General features: G+C 43.6%; 1 protein-coding gene across 3 annotated transcripts in view; it reads left to right on the forward strand.

Moving 5' to 3' along the window:
* Positions 1 to 1,401: 1,401 nt before the first annotated feature.
* DHX36 (DEAH-box helicase 36) overlaps positions 1,402 to 13,947 on the forward strand; it is a 43,526-nt gene continuing 30,980 nt past the window's right edge. The window contains exons 1-5 of one of the 3 annotated variants that reach the window (XM_014796610.2): positions 1,403 to 1,647; positions 8,698 to 8,822; positions 9,509 to 9,740; positions 11,561 to 11,599; positions 13,270 to 13,440. In XM_014796610.2, coding sequence (XP_014652096.2) covers positions 1,435 to 1,647; positions 8,698 to 8,822; positions 9,509 to 9,740; positions 11,561 to 11,599; positions 13,270 to 13,440 — 780 coding nt within the window. In that variant the 5' untranslated portion in view covers positions 1,403 to 1,434. Of the gene's footprint in view, positions 1,648 to 6,157; positions 6,684 to 8,697; positions 8,823 to 9,508; positions 9,741 to 11,560; positions 11,600 to 13,269; positions 13,441 to 13,947 lie in introns of those variants that run through there. The other 2 variants (XM_087430366.1, XM_087430365.1) reach the window with 2 other exon arrangements.

Consider the following 13,947-nt stretch of genomic DNA (forward strand, 5'->3'; position numbering starts at 1 on the left):
ACGGGCACAACGAATGGGCGCATTTACCGCAATGCTCATTCCGATGGTCTTAATACTCGCCTCCAACTCCCGAAACGTGTAACGTCTGCCCTTTCTGTGCTAACTCGTCCGAGCGGCCGCTCTCTCGTGTCTCCTAGGCTCCCAGTATCAACTCACTCCCCACGCACTAACTAGACACCCCGCCAACCCTCCCCGCCACAACCCCCTCAGCCCACGCCCCTCGACTCCGGGGGCGCTACCTGCTCACTGACCCCCTCCTCTCTCCACGTCCCACCTCACAGCCGCAGCTCCCACTCTCCGACCCCAGGCCCCCCCACGCCCCGTGTGGCCTCCCCACCTCACCGCCCGTTCACCCGCCTGTCTACACCCGCTTCCGCCTCCTGCACCGCTCTGTCCTCGAAGCAGCCACGGCCCCCCGGCCCCCCGAATAACCGCCGTCCTCTACGGGCGTGTCGGGTCCTGGCCGGCCAGGCCCCGTCCCGCCTCGGTCTCGGGGAGTCCCCTCACTCTCCGCACCCTCTGCCCCTCCTCCCGATGACCTCTGCCCTCCCCGAGCTCACTGCCGACCCCGCCGTCCCTCAGGACGCCCTCAGCCCACCCAGGTAACCTGTCTGGGGGGAGAGGCTCCCCCACCCTCCCGGGCTCGCTCTTGGGGCTGCACGGCAGACGACGCACGGGCCTCAGGGAGACGCACGGGGGGGCGCGGAGCCGCTGCCCGCGGCGGCGGGAGGAGACTCGGCCACCAGCGGCGCCCGCGGGGACGCGGTCCCGGTCTGCAGGGCCGGCCCACCCCGCGGCTCCGCGCGGGGGCACTGGGCACAGCCGCGTCCTCGGGGCTCCGCTCGGAACCCCGCCACAGAGGGCGCCGGGCCCGCGCGCCCCTCTCCGCCGCCCCTCCTCGGGACGGGGCGCAGGGAGCCGCGCCCGCGTCCTGGTCACCGTCCCGCCGGGCGTCCCGGCGCCTCCACGGCCGAGCGGGAGGGCGGCGCCAGTCCGCCTCCCTCACACTCCGCGGCGCCGCGCCGTGCACGGGGAGCGGCTGCCACTCTCGCGGCGACGCCGCCGCCACAGAATTCGCGTCTCCGGGACGCACGCGCTCCTCCGCGCCGGCCGGGAGAGAGCTCGAGTTCACCACAAGAGCCCGACGGAAGCCCACCCACTTCCTCACACGCCGGGCGCGGGCCAGGCCCACCCGGCGCGGACGCACGACGCACGCACGGCGGCGGCCCGCGCAGCGCGTCACACAGCCTCGCGCGGGCCGCCCTTCGACCCCGCGGCCGGCGCCGTGACGTCACCGGAAGCGCCGGCCAGGGGCGCTCAACGGCCCGCCTGGCGCCGGCGCCGGAAGCGAGGCGGAAGCGGCCTGCACCCCCTTCCGGGCCGGTCGCCATTTCCAGCGGCGGCCGGGGCTCGCGGGCTGGGTCCGCCGGGACGATGAGCTACGACTGCCCCCAGGGCTGGGGCCGCGATGGCGGGCCCCGCAGCTCCGGCGGCGGCCGCGGGGGGAGCCGAGGCCCCGGCGGCGGCGGCGGCGGCGGCGGCCGGGGCGGGCGAGGCCGACACCCCGGGCACCTGAAGGGCCGCGAGATCGGGTTGTGGTACGCGCGGAAGCAGGGCCAGAAGAACCGGGACGCCGAGAGGCAGGAGGTGACGGCGGTTGGCCGGGCGGGCGGCCCCCTCCCCGCGGCCGCGGGGCGGAGGTCTGTGCGGGACGGCGGCCGTCGGGGCTCGCCCGCGGTGCGCCGAGCGGGGCCGCCGCCTCGTGCGCAAGGGCAGTCCTGCTCTCGCCCTCACTGTTGAAACAGCCAGACCGGGGCTTCTGCTTGACGTCGGGCTGGGGTTTTTGCTGTTGGCAGCCGCTCCCTGAGAAGGCAGCGGGGCCCCGGGGGTGGGAGGAGTGTGGAGAGGGTGCGTCTTAGGCTCTTCTCCCGGGGCTGGACGCTGTCCGTCTGGCTGGCGTCTCGGGGATGTGCAGTAAAGGGAACGTGCAGGCTCCGGAGTGGCCTGTCCTAGTGAGAAGTCGTGGTTAACAGAAGCCCTCCTCATGCAGGCCTTGGGCCATGTTCGTGGAGACTGCTGCCCAAGCGCCCTTCGTGCCGCATGGAGTGTAACCGCCGCTCGGGCTTCTGTGTTGAAGTCGTTCTTTGTTTTAGTCCTGTCATTTTCATTGAAGTGTTTTTGGGCATTATCTGTCTATCTTAGCAACTTTTTAAAAAGAAAGCATATTTCTATGACAGCCCAAAATTCACCTGTTGGGTGAGCAGACTGGTTCTTGACAAAGTCCAGGGAAGCGGCGGTAAGACGTCGTGAGGCTGGAAGAATCGTCGAGCGCTTGCTGTAGAGGGACGTGCACAGTACCTTCTAAGCACTCTCGGTCACGTCTTGTTTACCCGCGTGTCGCGCGAGGTTTGATGCATGTTGCTACGGGGATCTAAGGAAATAGTGACGTTCAAGGAGCTTACAGACTAATTGGGAAAAGATGAAAAAATAATTCAGAACTTGTTCGTTATTTTGAGTTAAAGCCGGTTGTGTGATGGGTTATCGTGAGTGGGTGTCTTGATTTCCGCCCCTCCCCAAACCCTCTCCATTTTAGTAAATGTCACTACCATTTATCCACTTGCCCAGGGCAAAATGGGTTTATCTTTGATTCTCCTCTTTCATTTCAGCAAATCTGTCTGCTCTGCCTTCCTAATACATCCGAAATCCAACCCTTCGTCCCTACAGCAGTTACCTAGACCCGGCCGCTGCCTTGTTTCTGTTCGTCCACTGTAACTGGTCTTCTAGCTTCCCCTCCTGCTCCCCATGGGTCTGTCCTTTGTGGAGCCACTCTGGTGGTCTTTGAAACAAAAAAATTAGATCATCTCATTCTCTAGCTCTCAACTTGAGACTGGAAGCCAGGTCACTTCTCAGTCGAATGCATTTGAGTTGCATCCTAGCCTGTTTTCCAGGAATATGGTTATCCAGCTTCAATGACCTTTCTGAGCCATGTCCTCAGTCTGCTGTAATTATAGCTTTTGTAAACAAACTTTTATTTTTGCTTTTTGTTACAGTTCTCGTACTATTCTACTCTAAAATGTGTCTTTCCATCTTCTCTACCTAAATATGAGTGTTTTTCAATAATTGGCCCACCCTCCCTTTCTTTTACCACCTTCAGCCGTATGTGATCGCTTCCCACTCAGAATTCCCATAGCTTTTACTTTGTAAGTAATCCCTGTGTTTACAAAGTGAATGCATTCTATGATGCACTTTTTCTTTCAATAGATATTTACTAAGGGTCTAATATATTTGAGGACGGTATCTTAGGCACTACCTTACAGAGACTGTGGTGTGTTAGGGGCTGTGGAATAGAGTGTTAAACATTACAAAGGAGAATGTGGGCTATCCTCTAACTCAAACGAGGACGATTCTAGATTTTTCAGAGGAAGTAACCCTTAAGCTGAAATTTGAAAGATGGCAAAGTGTGTCTGGTTTTGAGATTTGGGGACTTGGAAAGGGATTTTCAGGCAGAGGCAGCAGCGTGTGCCACAAGCTAGAGGTGAAAAAGACCATGTTCAGGGAACTGAAGGAGCAAGAGCACGGCTGTGGAGTGTGGTGAGAAGAGGGCAGGTCAGTGGCTCTCACACTTGTGGGCCACTTCCCACAAAAAGGAATATATTTTAATTTGCAGCCCAGTAGACTGCATGTGTGTAGCTGAACAAGTTTTGTAAAATGATAATTACCTGTACTTTACTGTGGGTTTTTGTTGTTGTTTGTACCTTTCTGCTCTCTTTTGTATTAATATTGGTCATAATCCATTAATGTAATTTTACACACAGCAATTTGAAAAGCCCTGGGCTACGAAAGTAAGCAGGGCCTTGAAATTCATTGACTTTTCCCTAAGAACTCCTGCAAGCCATACAGCATTTGAAGCAAAAAATTAAATGATTGGATTTGTGTTTAAATTTACTCTGTAGGGAATGGATTGAAAAGAGGCAATCCTGAGACAGGGAGACCAGTGAAGGAGCCCTTGCAGTAATTAAGATGAGGAATGATGGCTTGAATTAGGACATTGGCAGTGGAGATGGAGGGAAGTGGACAGATTAAAGTGATTGAGGAGATAGACTCAAAATGGTTTTATCTGGTGGGAAGGGGAAAGCAAGTGTTAATGAATGACACTTTTATGACTATATGTGGAACAGCCTTGATGGAGGAAGGGGATGGACTCAGCTTAAGGACACTGTGAGTTTGAGATTGTTATAAGGCATAGAAGAGGGGATTTCTAGGAGGTATAAGTCCATGTGGATCTGATGCCTAGAGAAATCTAGGCTGCAGGTGAACTTGTGACAGTTTGTGGGCCTGTGGACAATAGTTGGAGTGTGGAAGTGAGCAGTGAGAGGAGGAGTGGGTACAGGCCTCAATTCCACAGACATGGCTTCTCAAACTTGAATGTGATAGGAATCACCTGGCATCCTGTTAAAATGTAGGACTGGGGTGGGGCTAGAGATTCTGCTTTCCTAACAGGCTCCCAGATGATGCCAGTGCTGTTGGTCTGCAGGTCACTCAGGCTGTACAGTGAGGAACAAGAAAATGTAAAGGATGGGCCCAGGAAGAGAAGCTTGCAAAAGAATCTAGGAAGGAGCAGCCAGAGAAGAGAAAATTAAGGAGATGGGTGTTGTTTTGGAATCCAGGAGTAGTGTTTAAGGGAGAAAAGAGTATATAAAAAAGGGAAAGTAATCAATAGTGGCACACTGCACGGATGTCAAGGGAAGAGCCCAGAATGTCTCTTGGATTTAGCTATCAGTATCCTTGATGAGACCCCTTTCTGTGGAGTGGTGAAGGTAAAAACCAGATTGCAGTGGGGTGGCTGGTGAAGGAGAGGTGAAGAAATAGAGCACTTCCAAGCAGCTTTACTGTGAAGAGGAGGAAGAAAAACAGGGCAGTGGCTGATAGGTGTGGGAGAATTCCAGAGAGGATTTTTGGAGTTTTGTTGTTGTTGTTTTAAAAGTGAAGAGATTTGACTATGTTCATGCTCATGTACTGATGGTAAGGAGCCAGTGGAGAGGAAAAGTTATCAGAGTAGACTAAATTATGCTGTGGTAGTAAAGAGCTTATAACAACATTGGTTTTTCCAGCTGGTTTTGATGGCAGCAAGGAGGGAATATAGGAAATTGTCCCTGCTTCTTAGAAAATCCCATTCACATTTCTCTGACCAGTAGGTCACGTGGTCATGCTTAACTTGAGGGTGGGAAAATGCAGTTCTACCATTTATCTGGAAAGAAGCAAACCAGAATATTGATCCACAGCCTAACGACTACTAAAGAGGCAGCGATTTAGGAAAGGAAGATGAATCTTGATAGGATACAGCCCTGAAGAAGTGAAAGAATTGGGCTGCAGAGCTCAGGTGGAGAGATTAGCCTTAGGTAGGAAAATGAGCTCCTCTTCCATTTTCACAGGAAGGAACAGAGCAAAGGAGGGGTTCTGACACAGGTGGGTTTAGGTTTGGTGACAAGCAGTTGAGGACTTTTCTTTTGGTTTTTGTTTTCTTTGTGAAATGTTGAGGGTGAACAGGAAGGTGGTGGTGTGTTGCAGAGAACGGAGAAAGTGTGAAATAGTTGCAGATAATTAGAAGTTGATGAGATAGATGTGGACAGTTTGCTGGGCATTGTTGAGAGTCTCCTTTGCCCAGAACTTAGAAGCAGAAAGAATATTTGAGGATGTCCAAAAAGGGGGGAAATAATAAAAAAAATCAAATACCATAATAAAATAGTCATGAAACATAAAATGTGTGTCTGAGGTCCTCCAGGCAGCAGGTAGGGTGAAGTGAAGGGTGATGGAACTGGAAGGTTACCAGGGAGGCAGCCTACAAAGAAAGGCGAGATCCAGGTTTGGAGTTTTGGCACTCCTAAGTTCTCCACTGCCCGCAGACTCTGGAGCCTCTCTGTGGGGAGAACCTCGTTTAAAATAATTTATAAAAAATGTAAATTGTGTTTTATTAAAAGGTATAAATTATGTTTCATGGGCTGTTTCGTTTTTCAATCATCCCGCCTTTTGGGGGCTATCTAAAACTCATATAATGGGGTGAGGAGGAGAGGGAAAAGCTTAAAAATGTAAAGTTTTGGTTGGTTGAAGAAATGCTTTAGTGTAAATGAGTTTCAGTTGGAAATAAGCCATTCTTCAGCTAAAAATTACTTAATCTTATCTTTATATTTTGAAAGTGAATTAAAGAAAGAATGGCTTTGAGCCCTTGAGGAGGTTGGAAAGGGTGCAGAAATTAAGCAAACTTTGCTTCAGAATGACTTTATGTCCTGGAGTTCCTTCCCAGAAGAGTCATTAATCAAAGTGCTGTAAATTCTTAAATTTCTAACTGCCAAGAAAAAACATAGTCATCGATAACCTTCTCCTGTAGGTACACGAAGCAGTAAATGTTACTATGTGCTGAAGACATTTCAGAATTTAAAGCATAGGGCAAAAATGTTCTAATAATGACCCTCTGTGTTAGGGGTCACCAAGACCACTCTCAGGTTCCGTGATTTCACTAGAAGGAATCGTAGAACTCTGAAAAGCTGGTGTACTCACAGTGATGGTTTTTTACAGCAAATTATTACAGATTACAATCAGCCAAGGTAAAAAGGTGCACAGGGCAGAGTCCAGGAGAGACCAGGTGGAAGCTTCCAGTGCTAGAGGAGAGGACACATCCTATCTTGGTGAGAAGGATACACCAGTCTAATATATAAGCCATTTTGAAAAGGTTTCTGTGCAATACTGTTAAAAAAAAAAAAACAAAGGGCTGGCTCGGTGGCATAGTGGTTAAGTTCGCATGCTCTGCTTTGGCGGCCCGGGGTTTGCAGGTTTGGATCCCAGGTGCAGACCTACACACTGCTTTATCAAGCCATGCTGTGGCAGGTGTCCCATGGCAGGTGTCCCACATATAAAGTAGAGGAAGATGGGCGCAGATGTTAGCCCAGGGCCAATCTTCCTCAGCAAAATAAATAAATAAATAAATAAAATTCAGGCTTTAGTGCTTGTCAATAAACAGGTTTTGTTGCAGCTTGTAGTTTCTTAAGGCTTTCCCATCAGCCAGAATTTTACCGTATTGGACTTTTTTTTTTTTTTTTTTTTTTGTGAGGAGGACCAGTCCTGAGCTACCATCCAATGCCAATCCTCCTCTTTTTTTTTTTTTTTTTTAAAGATTTTATTTATTTATTTTTTCCCCCCAAAGCCCCAGTAGATAGTTGTGTGTCATAGCTGCACATCCTTCCAGTTGCTGCATGTGGGACGCGGCCCCAGCATGGCCGGAGAAGCAGCGCGTCGGTGCGAGCCCGGGATCCGAATCCGGGTCGCCAGCAGGGGAGCGCGCCCACCCAACCACTAAGCCACGGGGCCGGCCCCGATCCTCCTCTTTTGTGCTGAGGAAGACTGGCCCTGGGCTAACATCCATGCCCATCTTCCTCCACTTTATATGGGACGCCGCCACGGCATGGCTTAACAAGCGGTGCGTCGGTGCGCACCCGGGATCCGAACCGGCGAACCCCGGGCCGCCGCAGCGGAACGTGCGCACTTAACCGCTTGCGCCACCGGGCTGGCCCCTGTATTGGACTTTTTAATTGTATGAGCATAATTTGCTTTCAGTAAACCCTTTAATTAAAGTTATCAGCAAAAGTCTTCTGGAATTCCCCAGAGATCTTATTGTATTCTTTTTGTGTGTTTATTTCTTTAGAGATAGAAATGGTTTTAGCATGAAAGTCGTATATGCTCATTATAAAAGATAGATTTCAACCATTCATCCACTCATTTGACAGACTTCTCTGGAGCATCTGCAATGTGCCAGAAATATATCTGGAAGAAATACTGCAAAAAGTGTAGAATGTGAAGTGAATAACTTTTTAAAAAATTAATAATAATGAAAATAAAATCCTTCACATAATTTTTGCAGCTGGCTTTTTTCATTCAATACTTTGACCATCTTTCCTGTCTGTACACTTGAGGAAAAATCTGTCCACTCTTTTAACTCCTGAGTTTACTTATAATTCAACTAATTATAATTTACAATGATAAAAGTTTTTAAAAGCTCTTGTTTTTATTATGTAGAACCTAACTTGTATTTTTGGTGTGTTTTTTAATTAATTTTCGTTCTCTGAAGCAAGTGCATCATTTGCCACAGTGGATCACCATCCCCATGAGTGCTGATCAATTTTATTTATTCCCTGTGAGCTCAGCCTTATTACTTCCCAATATGTTTGTCTTTTTAGTGTAAGAACTTTAAAATGCTCATTGCAACCAAAGTATTATTTCCAGTTTTCAACTTAGATTTTTGTTCTTAACAGAACATTTGTGTTTTTAATAACTCTAATTGTGGATATCTTTGAAAATTTAAGATTGTGAAAAATTCATAATAATTAGTAAGTGAGAGTAGGAGGTAAAGAAACCAAAGTTTTAGTAAGGGACATAAATATGCTTTCTTTGCCCGTCATATTAGAGCTAGTTTTATAGATACGTAGCAGAAAAAGGTCTAGAAGGATGTATACAAAAATGTTAACGTTGATTAGGTCTAGGAAGTGAAATTGGGCTAGAGGACAAGTTGTGTGGGGTATCTTGAACTTTCTTTTATGTGTTTATTAAACATGTATTACTTTGCCTTTATTTTTCTTTTAGTTAACAGATAATTTTGCACATGCTTTCTCATGTTTATAAGGGTGATTTTTCCTTTGCACAAAATAGAGAGCTGTCGTGCACATGGACGAGCGTCGAGAAGAACAAATTGTGCAGCTACTGCATTCAGTCCAAGCTAAGAACGATAAAGATTCAGAAGCACAGATCTCCTGGTTTGCTCCTGAAGATCATGGGTAAAGCAAAAATGTTCTTTTAAAGGATGGGCAAAGAGTAACACTTCTTTTATAGCATTGGCTAGGGAGAAAAGATAATAACAAAAACATCTTTAGGTTCTTCAGTAAGTGAAATTTAACCTCAAAGTAATTTTTTTTTGCTTATGTAGATTGAGCATATTTGGTGAAAGATAAAAAAATTTAGATGGCATATTCATTCCCACAGAAAGCTAAATGGTAGGAATAGTCTATCTAGATATGAGATTTAGTAAGTTATTATTTATTGTTCTTTGCTGCTGTTTAGAAAAATCACAGGAGCTGTATCATTTAGAGGAAAAATTAGTAGAGGTTTTTCTGGGACTGTGTAATGTAGCATTCTGTTTATAGCTCAGAGAGGGTGGCAGGAAGAAAGTGAAGTTGTGAAATAAAATAAGGCTCAGAAAAAGAAAAACACTAAGTTATTGCAATGGAGGAATGACTGTTGTGTGGATTTTTATTTTTTTAACTACCACAAGGAATAATTTATCTGGTAATATCTATTTATGGGGAGGAAAAATCTGAATTCATTGTAAGAATCTAAATATTTTTATAATTGCTCTACTAAGAGAAAAGAATAAAAGCTTTTGATTTGGGTGCTTTTGAAATAAATAGCGTATTGTTTCGGGGCTCGAGTGGCTATTTATCATTTTTTTATTTTGTCAAAATAGATATGGTACTGAAGCTCCTGCTGAGAACAAACCAAACTCGGAGAAGAAACTTGAGGACCAGGAAAAGAAATTGATAAATCAGGAAAAGCAGATGTTTAGAATCAGGGACAAATACATTGACCGAGATTCTGAGTATCTCTTGCAAGCAAATGAACCAGATATAACCTTAGACCAACAATTATTGGAAGATTTACAAAAGAAAAAAACTGACCTTCGCTATATTGAAATGCAGGTAATGGAAAGCAAGATGTGGAAAAAACTTTTACTTGTGATCTCTTCTCATACTTGATAGAAATGTGTTTATGGTTAGAGGTAGCTGCGTGGCACAGACCAGTGAGATTCCTCAGCAGGCCGTCCTCTGTGGGAATTTTCATTTCCCGTACAGTAGAGAAAAGCAGTGGGAGTGGAATTACACATACAGTAGCCTGTCTCTCCTACAGCAGCTTACATGGTGAGAGGGAGAAATATTTGAGAAATGGTAGTACATATGAAAAAAAATCACTTAACTTTTCTAGGCCAGTTTAGTGAGATGTCAGAAGAGACAAAAAAGCCTTTGTAGAATTGTAAAATTTCTTCTGGACCATTTAATCCAACTCCTTTCTTTTACTTATGATAAAATTAAATCTCTCAAGAGTTATATGATGTGCTCTATTCACCAACATTTTCAAGGCAGGACTGTGAGAAGAACTGAAATTCTCCTGAGTTTTTCCATTATTTTCTTTCCACACTAGGCAAGATATTTTAAAGTCCCTTCCTGTTGAAACATAAAAGTATATGCTCTGCAGATGTTCTAGAGAGAGATGTAATAAAATGTTCACATGTATTTTTTTATTAAGAGTTTAAAATACTGAGGAAATTCTGAGGGCCGTATCATTAATATGCAGATACGTACTGCTGTTGTGAGGAAGGCAGACTGTCACATCTCCTGTAGTAGAAAAGAAAGGATGCGTTGACAGCTGATGATGCTGGTTGGATATCTTGATAGAACAGATGAGCCGAGGTTATCCAGACGCCAAATTGGGTAGTTCTTTGATGGCTGTTGAGTGAAAATATGATTTGAGAACAGAGGGGATTTCAAGATGAATTAATTCAGAATGTTGTGATTGAGAGCAGAGCTTCTTTCATAGCCTTAGGAACAAGGAGAGTTAGCTACTGTCTATTTGTTTTGTGTGGAGGACAGAACTCAAATATTATTGAAGATGAGTGAGTGATCTAGTTCAGAGAAAGTTAGCAGAAGAAATGTGCAGAACGTAAAAACAGTTGTTGGTCTTCCTGTTGTCCAGACACGTGCACTACATCGTTTAAACCTCCCAGCAACCCTATATGAAAAACTGTGTCTGTTACAGATGAAGAAAAGAATCTTAGGTTAAGTGACCTGTCTATGGTTGCACAGCTAGTAACAGAACCAGGTCTAATATTCAACCAGCTCTAAAATTTAAGAGCTCAGCTTTTAAATCCTTCTTGATAATGTGCCATATTTTTTCTTTATGTTATAATTTATTTAATAAATGTTAATTTTCCACTTGTGAGATGTCTGTCATTGTACTGTGTTTTTTGAAGACTGATAAGACATTCCCTCTTCTTAGGTAGCTTATCATCTCATATTTCAGCGTTATAACCAGACATTAGGAAATAGGTTTGTCTGCCTTGGAAAAGAATATTGGTTTATAACTCGCTCTCTTTAGCAGCATTTACATATATAGAAAGCAAATATGATTACTGCTAGTTTGGGATTTAATGGGATAGTTTGTATATACTTAATATTAAGATGGTTATGTTTGACTACATGGGGTATTAATATTTTTAGAAATATTAAGAATTGTTTTTTAAATAATTTTAAAATTATAATAAAAGAAATTACTGAGAAAAATGTGGTGACTTGTTATTGCAAAGTACTAGACTTTGTTTAAGTCACCACACTGGCTCTTGTTTTTGTGGTGCTGGTGAGAATTACCTGACCATAAAAAACGTGGCGTGTACAGCCTGGTGACCAGAGTTAATGCCACCATTACATTTCTTTTGTGAAATTAAAAGCTTTTTTTTTAATTTCAGCATTTCAGGGAAAAGCTGCCTTCATATGGAATGCAAAAGGTAAAGTGAATATACACTGTTTAATTTGATCTGCAAGATACTTAAACATAATTTTTTTTTTAAAAAAGTTCTATATGAAGAAGAAATTTAAATTAATGTACCTTCTCCTAAAGGGTATTATTGGAAGTTCATTTTATTCTTTTAGATTGTTGAAGGACCAAAAAAACAGTCATGAAACAGTTTTCCTGAAGTTTTCTCATGTATGTCCATAATTGAAATCTTTAGAGTTTAAAAAATAAAATTTTCATATATATGTTACTTTAGGTAAATACCCTTGTTCTTAATTTTAGACTAAATATTTTAATTAAAATTGAAGCACTACTGAAAATATAGTGCTTTAATTAATTTATTATGCTTCATCACACAGTCACCCTGTATAAAATAACTTAGCCCCCATCCTTCTCTGTCCTCTCAACCTGACTTTATTTTGATTTTTCTTTAGTTTTCATAGCACTTACTACCACCTGACATCTGTGTGTCTTCCCCTCTTAGGCCAGTGTCAGTTCTTTTTTTTTTTTTTTTTTTTTTTTAAGATTTTATTTATTCATTTTTTTTTCCCCCCAAAGCCCCAGCAGATAGTTGTATGTCATAGGTTCACATCCTTCTAGTTGCTGTACGTGGGACTCGGCCTCGCGCTGGACGGAGAAGTGGTGCCTTGGGGCGCGCCCGGGATCCGAACCCAGGCCGCCAGCATCAGAGCGCGCGCACTTAACCGCTAAGCCACAGAGCCGGCCCCAGTGTCAGTTCTTGAGGATAGTTTTTCTTGTTCACTGTATATTTCTTGACTCAGAACAATGCCTGACATCTGCAGACCCCAGTGAATACTTACTGAGTGAATGAGCCATAAATTCGGCTTCTCAGTATTTACCAGCTATAATTTCCATGTTCAAACTTGGAACTTGTTCTGATATATATGATGAGTTAGAATAGATAGGAAATTTTTAAAAGGTGGGTTTTCAAGTTAAATTGTTTTGTAGATAAAAATAATCCCTAACAACCTCTTTGAAGTAGTAAGATGGTTTTGTTAATACAGTGAATATTAATATTAAAGATATTAGTGTTTATCTGAAATTAAGAAAGATGATCTTTCCCAAATATGAGGTTTTCTAGATACCTGAAGATTGATTTAGGTATTTAGGTATCCAGATACCCATTTGATTTAGGTATTTTAAAACTTGTCTTTATTTTAATTATTTAAAAGGAAATAATCTTAAATTATACTCTTCCTCGTTCTCTAAAACAGTATATAAAACTTGCCCTGCTGCAGACAAAGGTCTATGTATAAATTACGCTATAAATCCTTAGTGTCCTCAATAGTTGTTTAGGTATCAGGAAATTAGCCTTGTATTCAGCAGCCCCACATGTCACCATTCTTTTTAATAAGTTAATTGTTATGCATGGAACTTAGGAGCTGTCTCTTCTTGTTCTTGTCAGTGTGTTTTTCTTTAATAGTGCCTTGGCTCTATTCTTCTGGTAATTTAGTGAGTTTTATCTCTTGAACACTGGTAGATCCAGATATCCAAACTGCCAGCGTTGCATATAACAAAATTTAAAAAGCATTAGTATGTTTGTTAAAAACAGTTACCTTCGGTTTGGTAGAATTTTGATTACTATCTTTTCAGACTTAGTCAACATGTGATGTCCTTCACTTATTTTCCCTTCTGAAATAGGAATTGGTAAATATGATCGATAACCATCAGGTAACAGTAATAAGTGGTGAAACTGGTTGTGGAAAAACCACTCAGGTTACTCAGTTCATTTTGGATAACTACATTGAAAGAGGAAAAGGATCTGCATGCAGGATAGTTTGTACGCAGCCAAGAAGAATTAGTGCCATTTCAGTAAGTAAGCTCTCACTTTTTAAAATTCTCCACTTTATTTTTCATTCTCCTTTAGGTGGTTTTGCTAAAACTTACTGATTTTGAAGGTTTGGAGTGATTCTTAATTAGGTTTAGGATACATTGCTATGAAAGCAAATATTTGGTTGACAAATATTTGGCAGTAGTGACCAAAAGATTGAGTGACTTCTATCTTACTGATATAGATGTTTATGAGTTCAAGATAAGTTATAAATCCAGGCAAATTTAAGTATAAAACTAGAAGAATGAAAAACTGATACATTTTTATAGAATTGATTGTGAATTTCAAATAATGTCCATCAGTAGATGCTTTAAATTTTACTACTTGATTCAGTCAATATTGTTTTCAGTTCTGTTTTTTCAGTATGTAAGTACACCAAATGGTGGTGAAAGCAGGAAGCCTTGCATATTATTTTTAGCTGCATTTCTGATTTTTTTTAATGTAATTATTCAATAAGGTAATTTATCATGAAAAAAATAAGGCGTTTC

Source organism: Ceratotherium simum, chromosome 5 (assembly GCF_057802395.1).
Source record: "Ceratotherium simum simum isolate JZ-2026a chromosome 5, ASM5780239v1, whole genome shotgun sequence".
NCBI classification, from domain to species: Eukaryota; Metazoa; Chordata; class Mammalia; order Perissodactyla; family Rhinocerotidae; genus Ceratotherium; species Ceratotherium simum.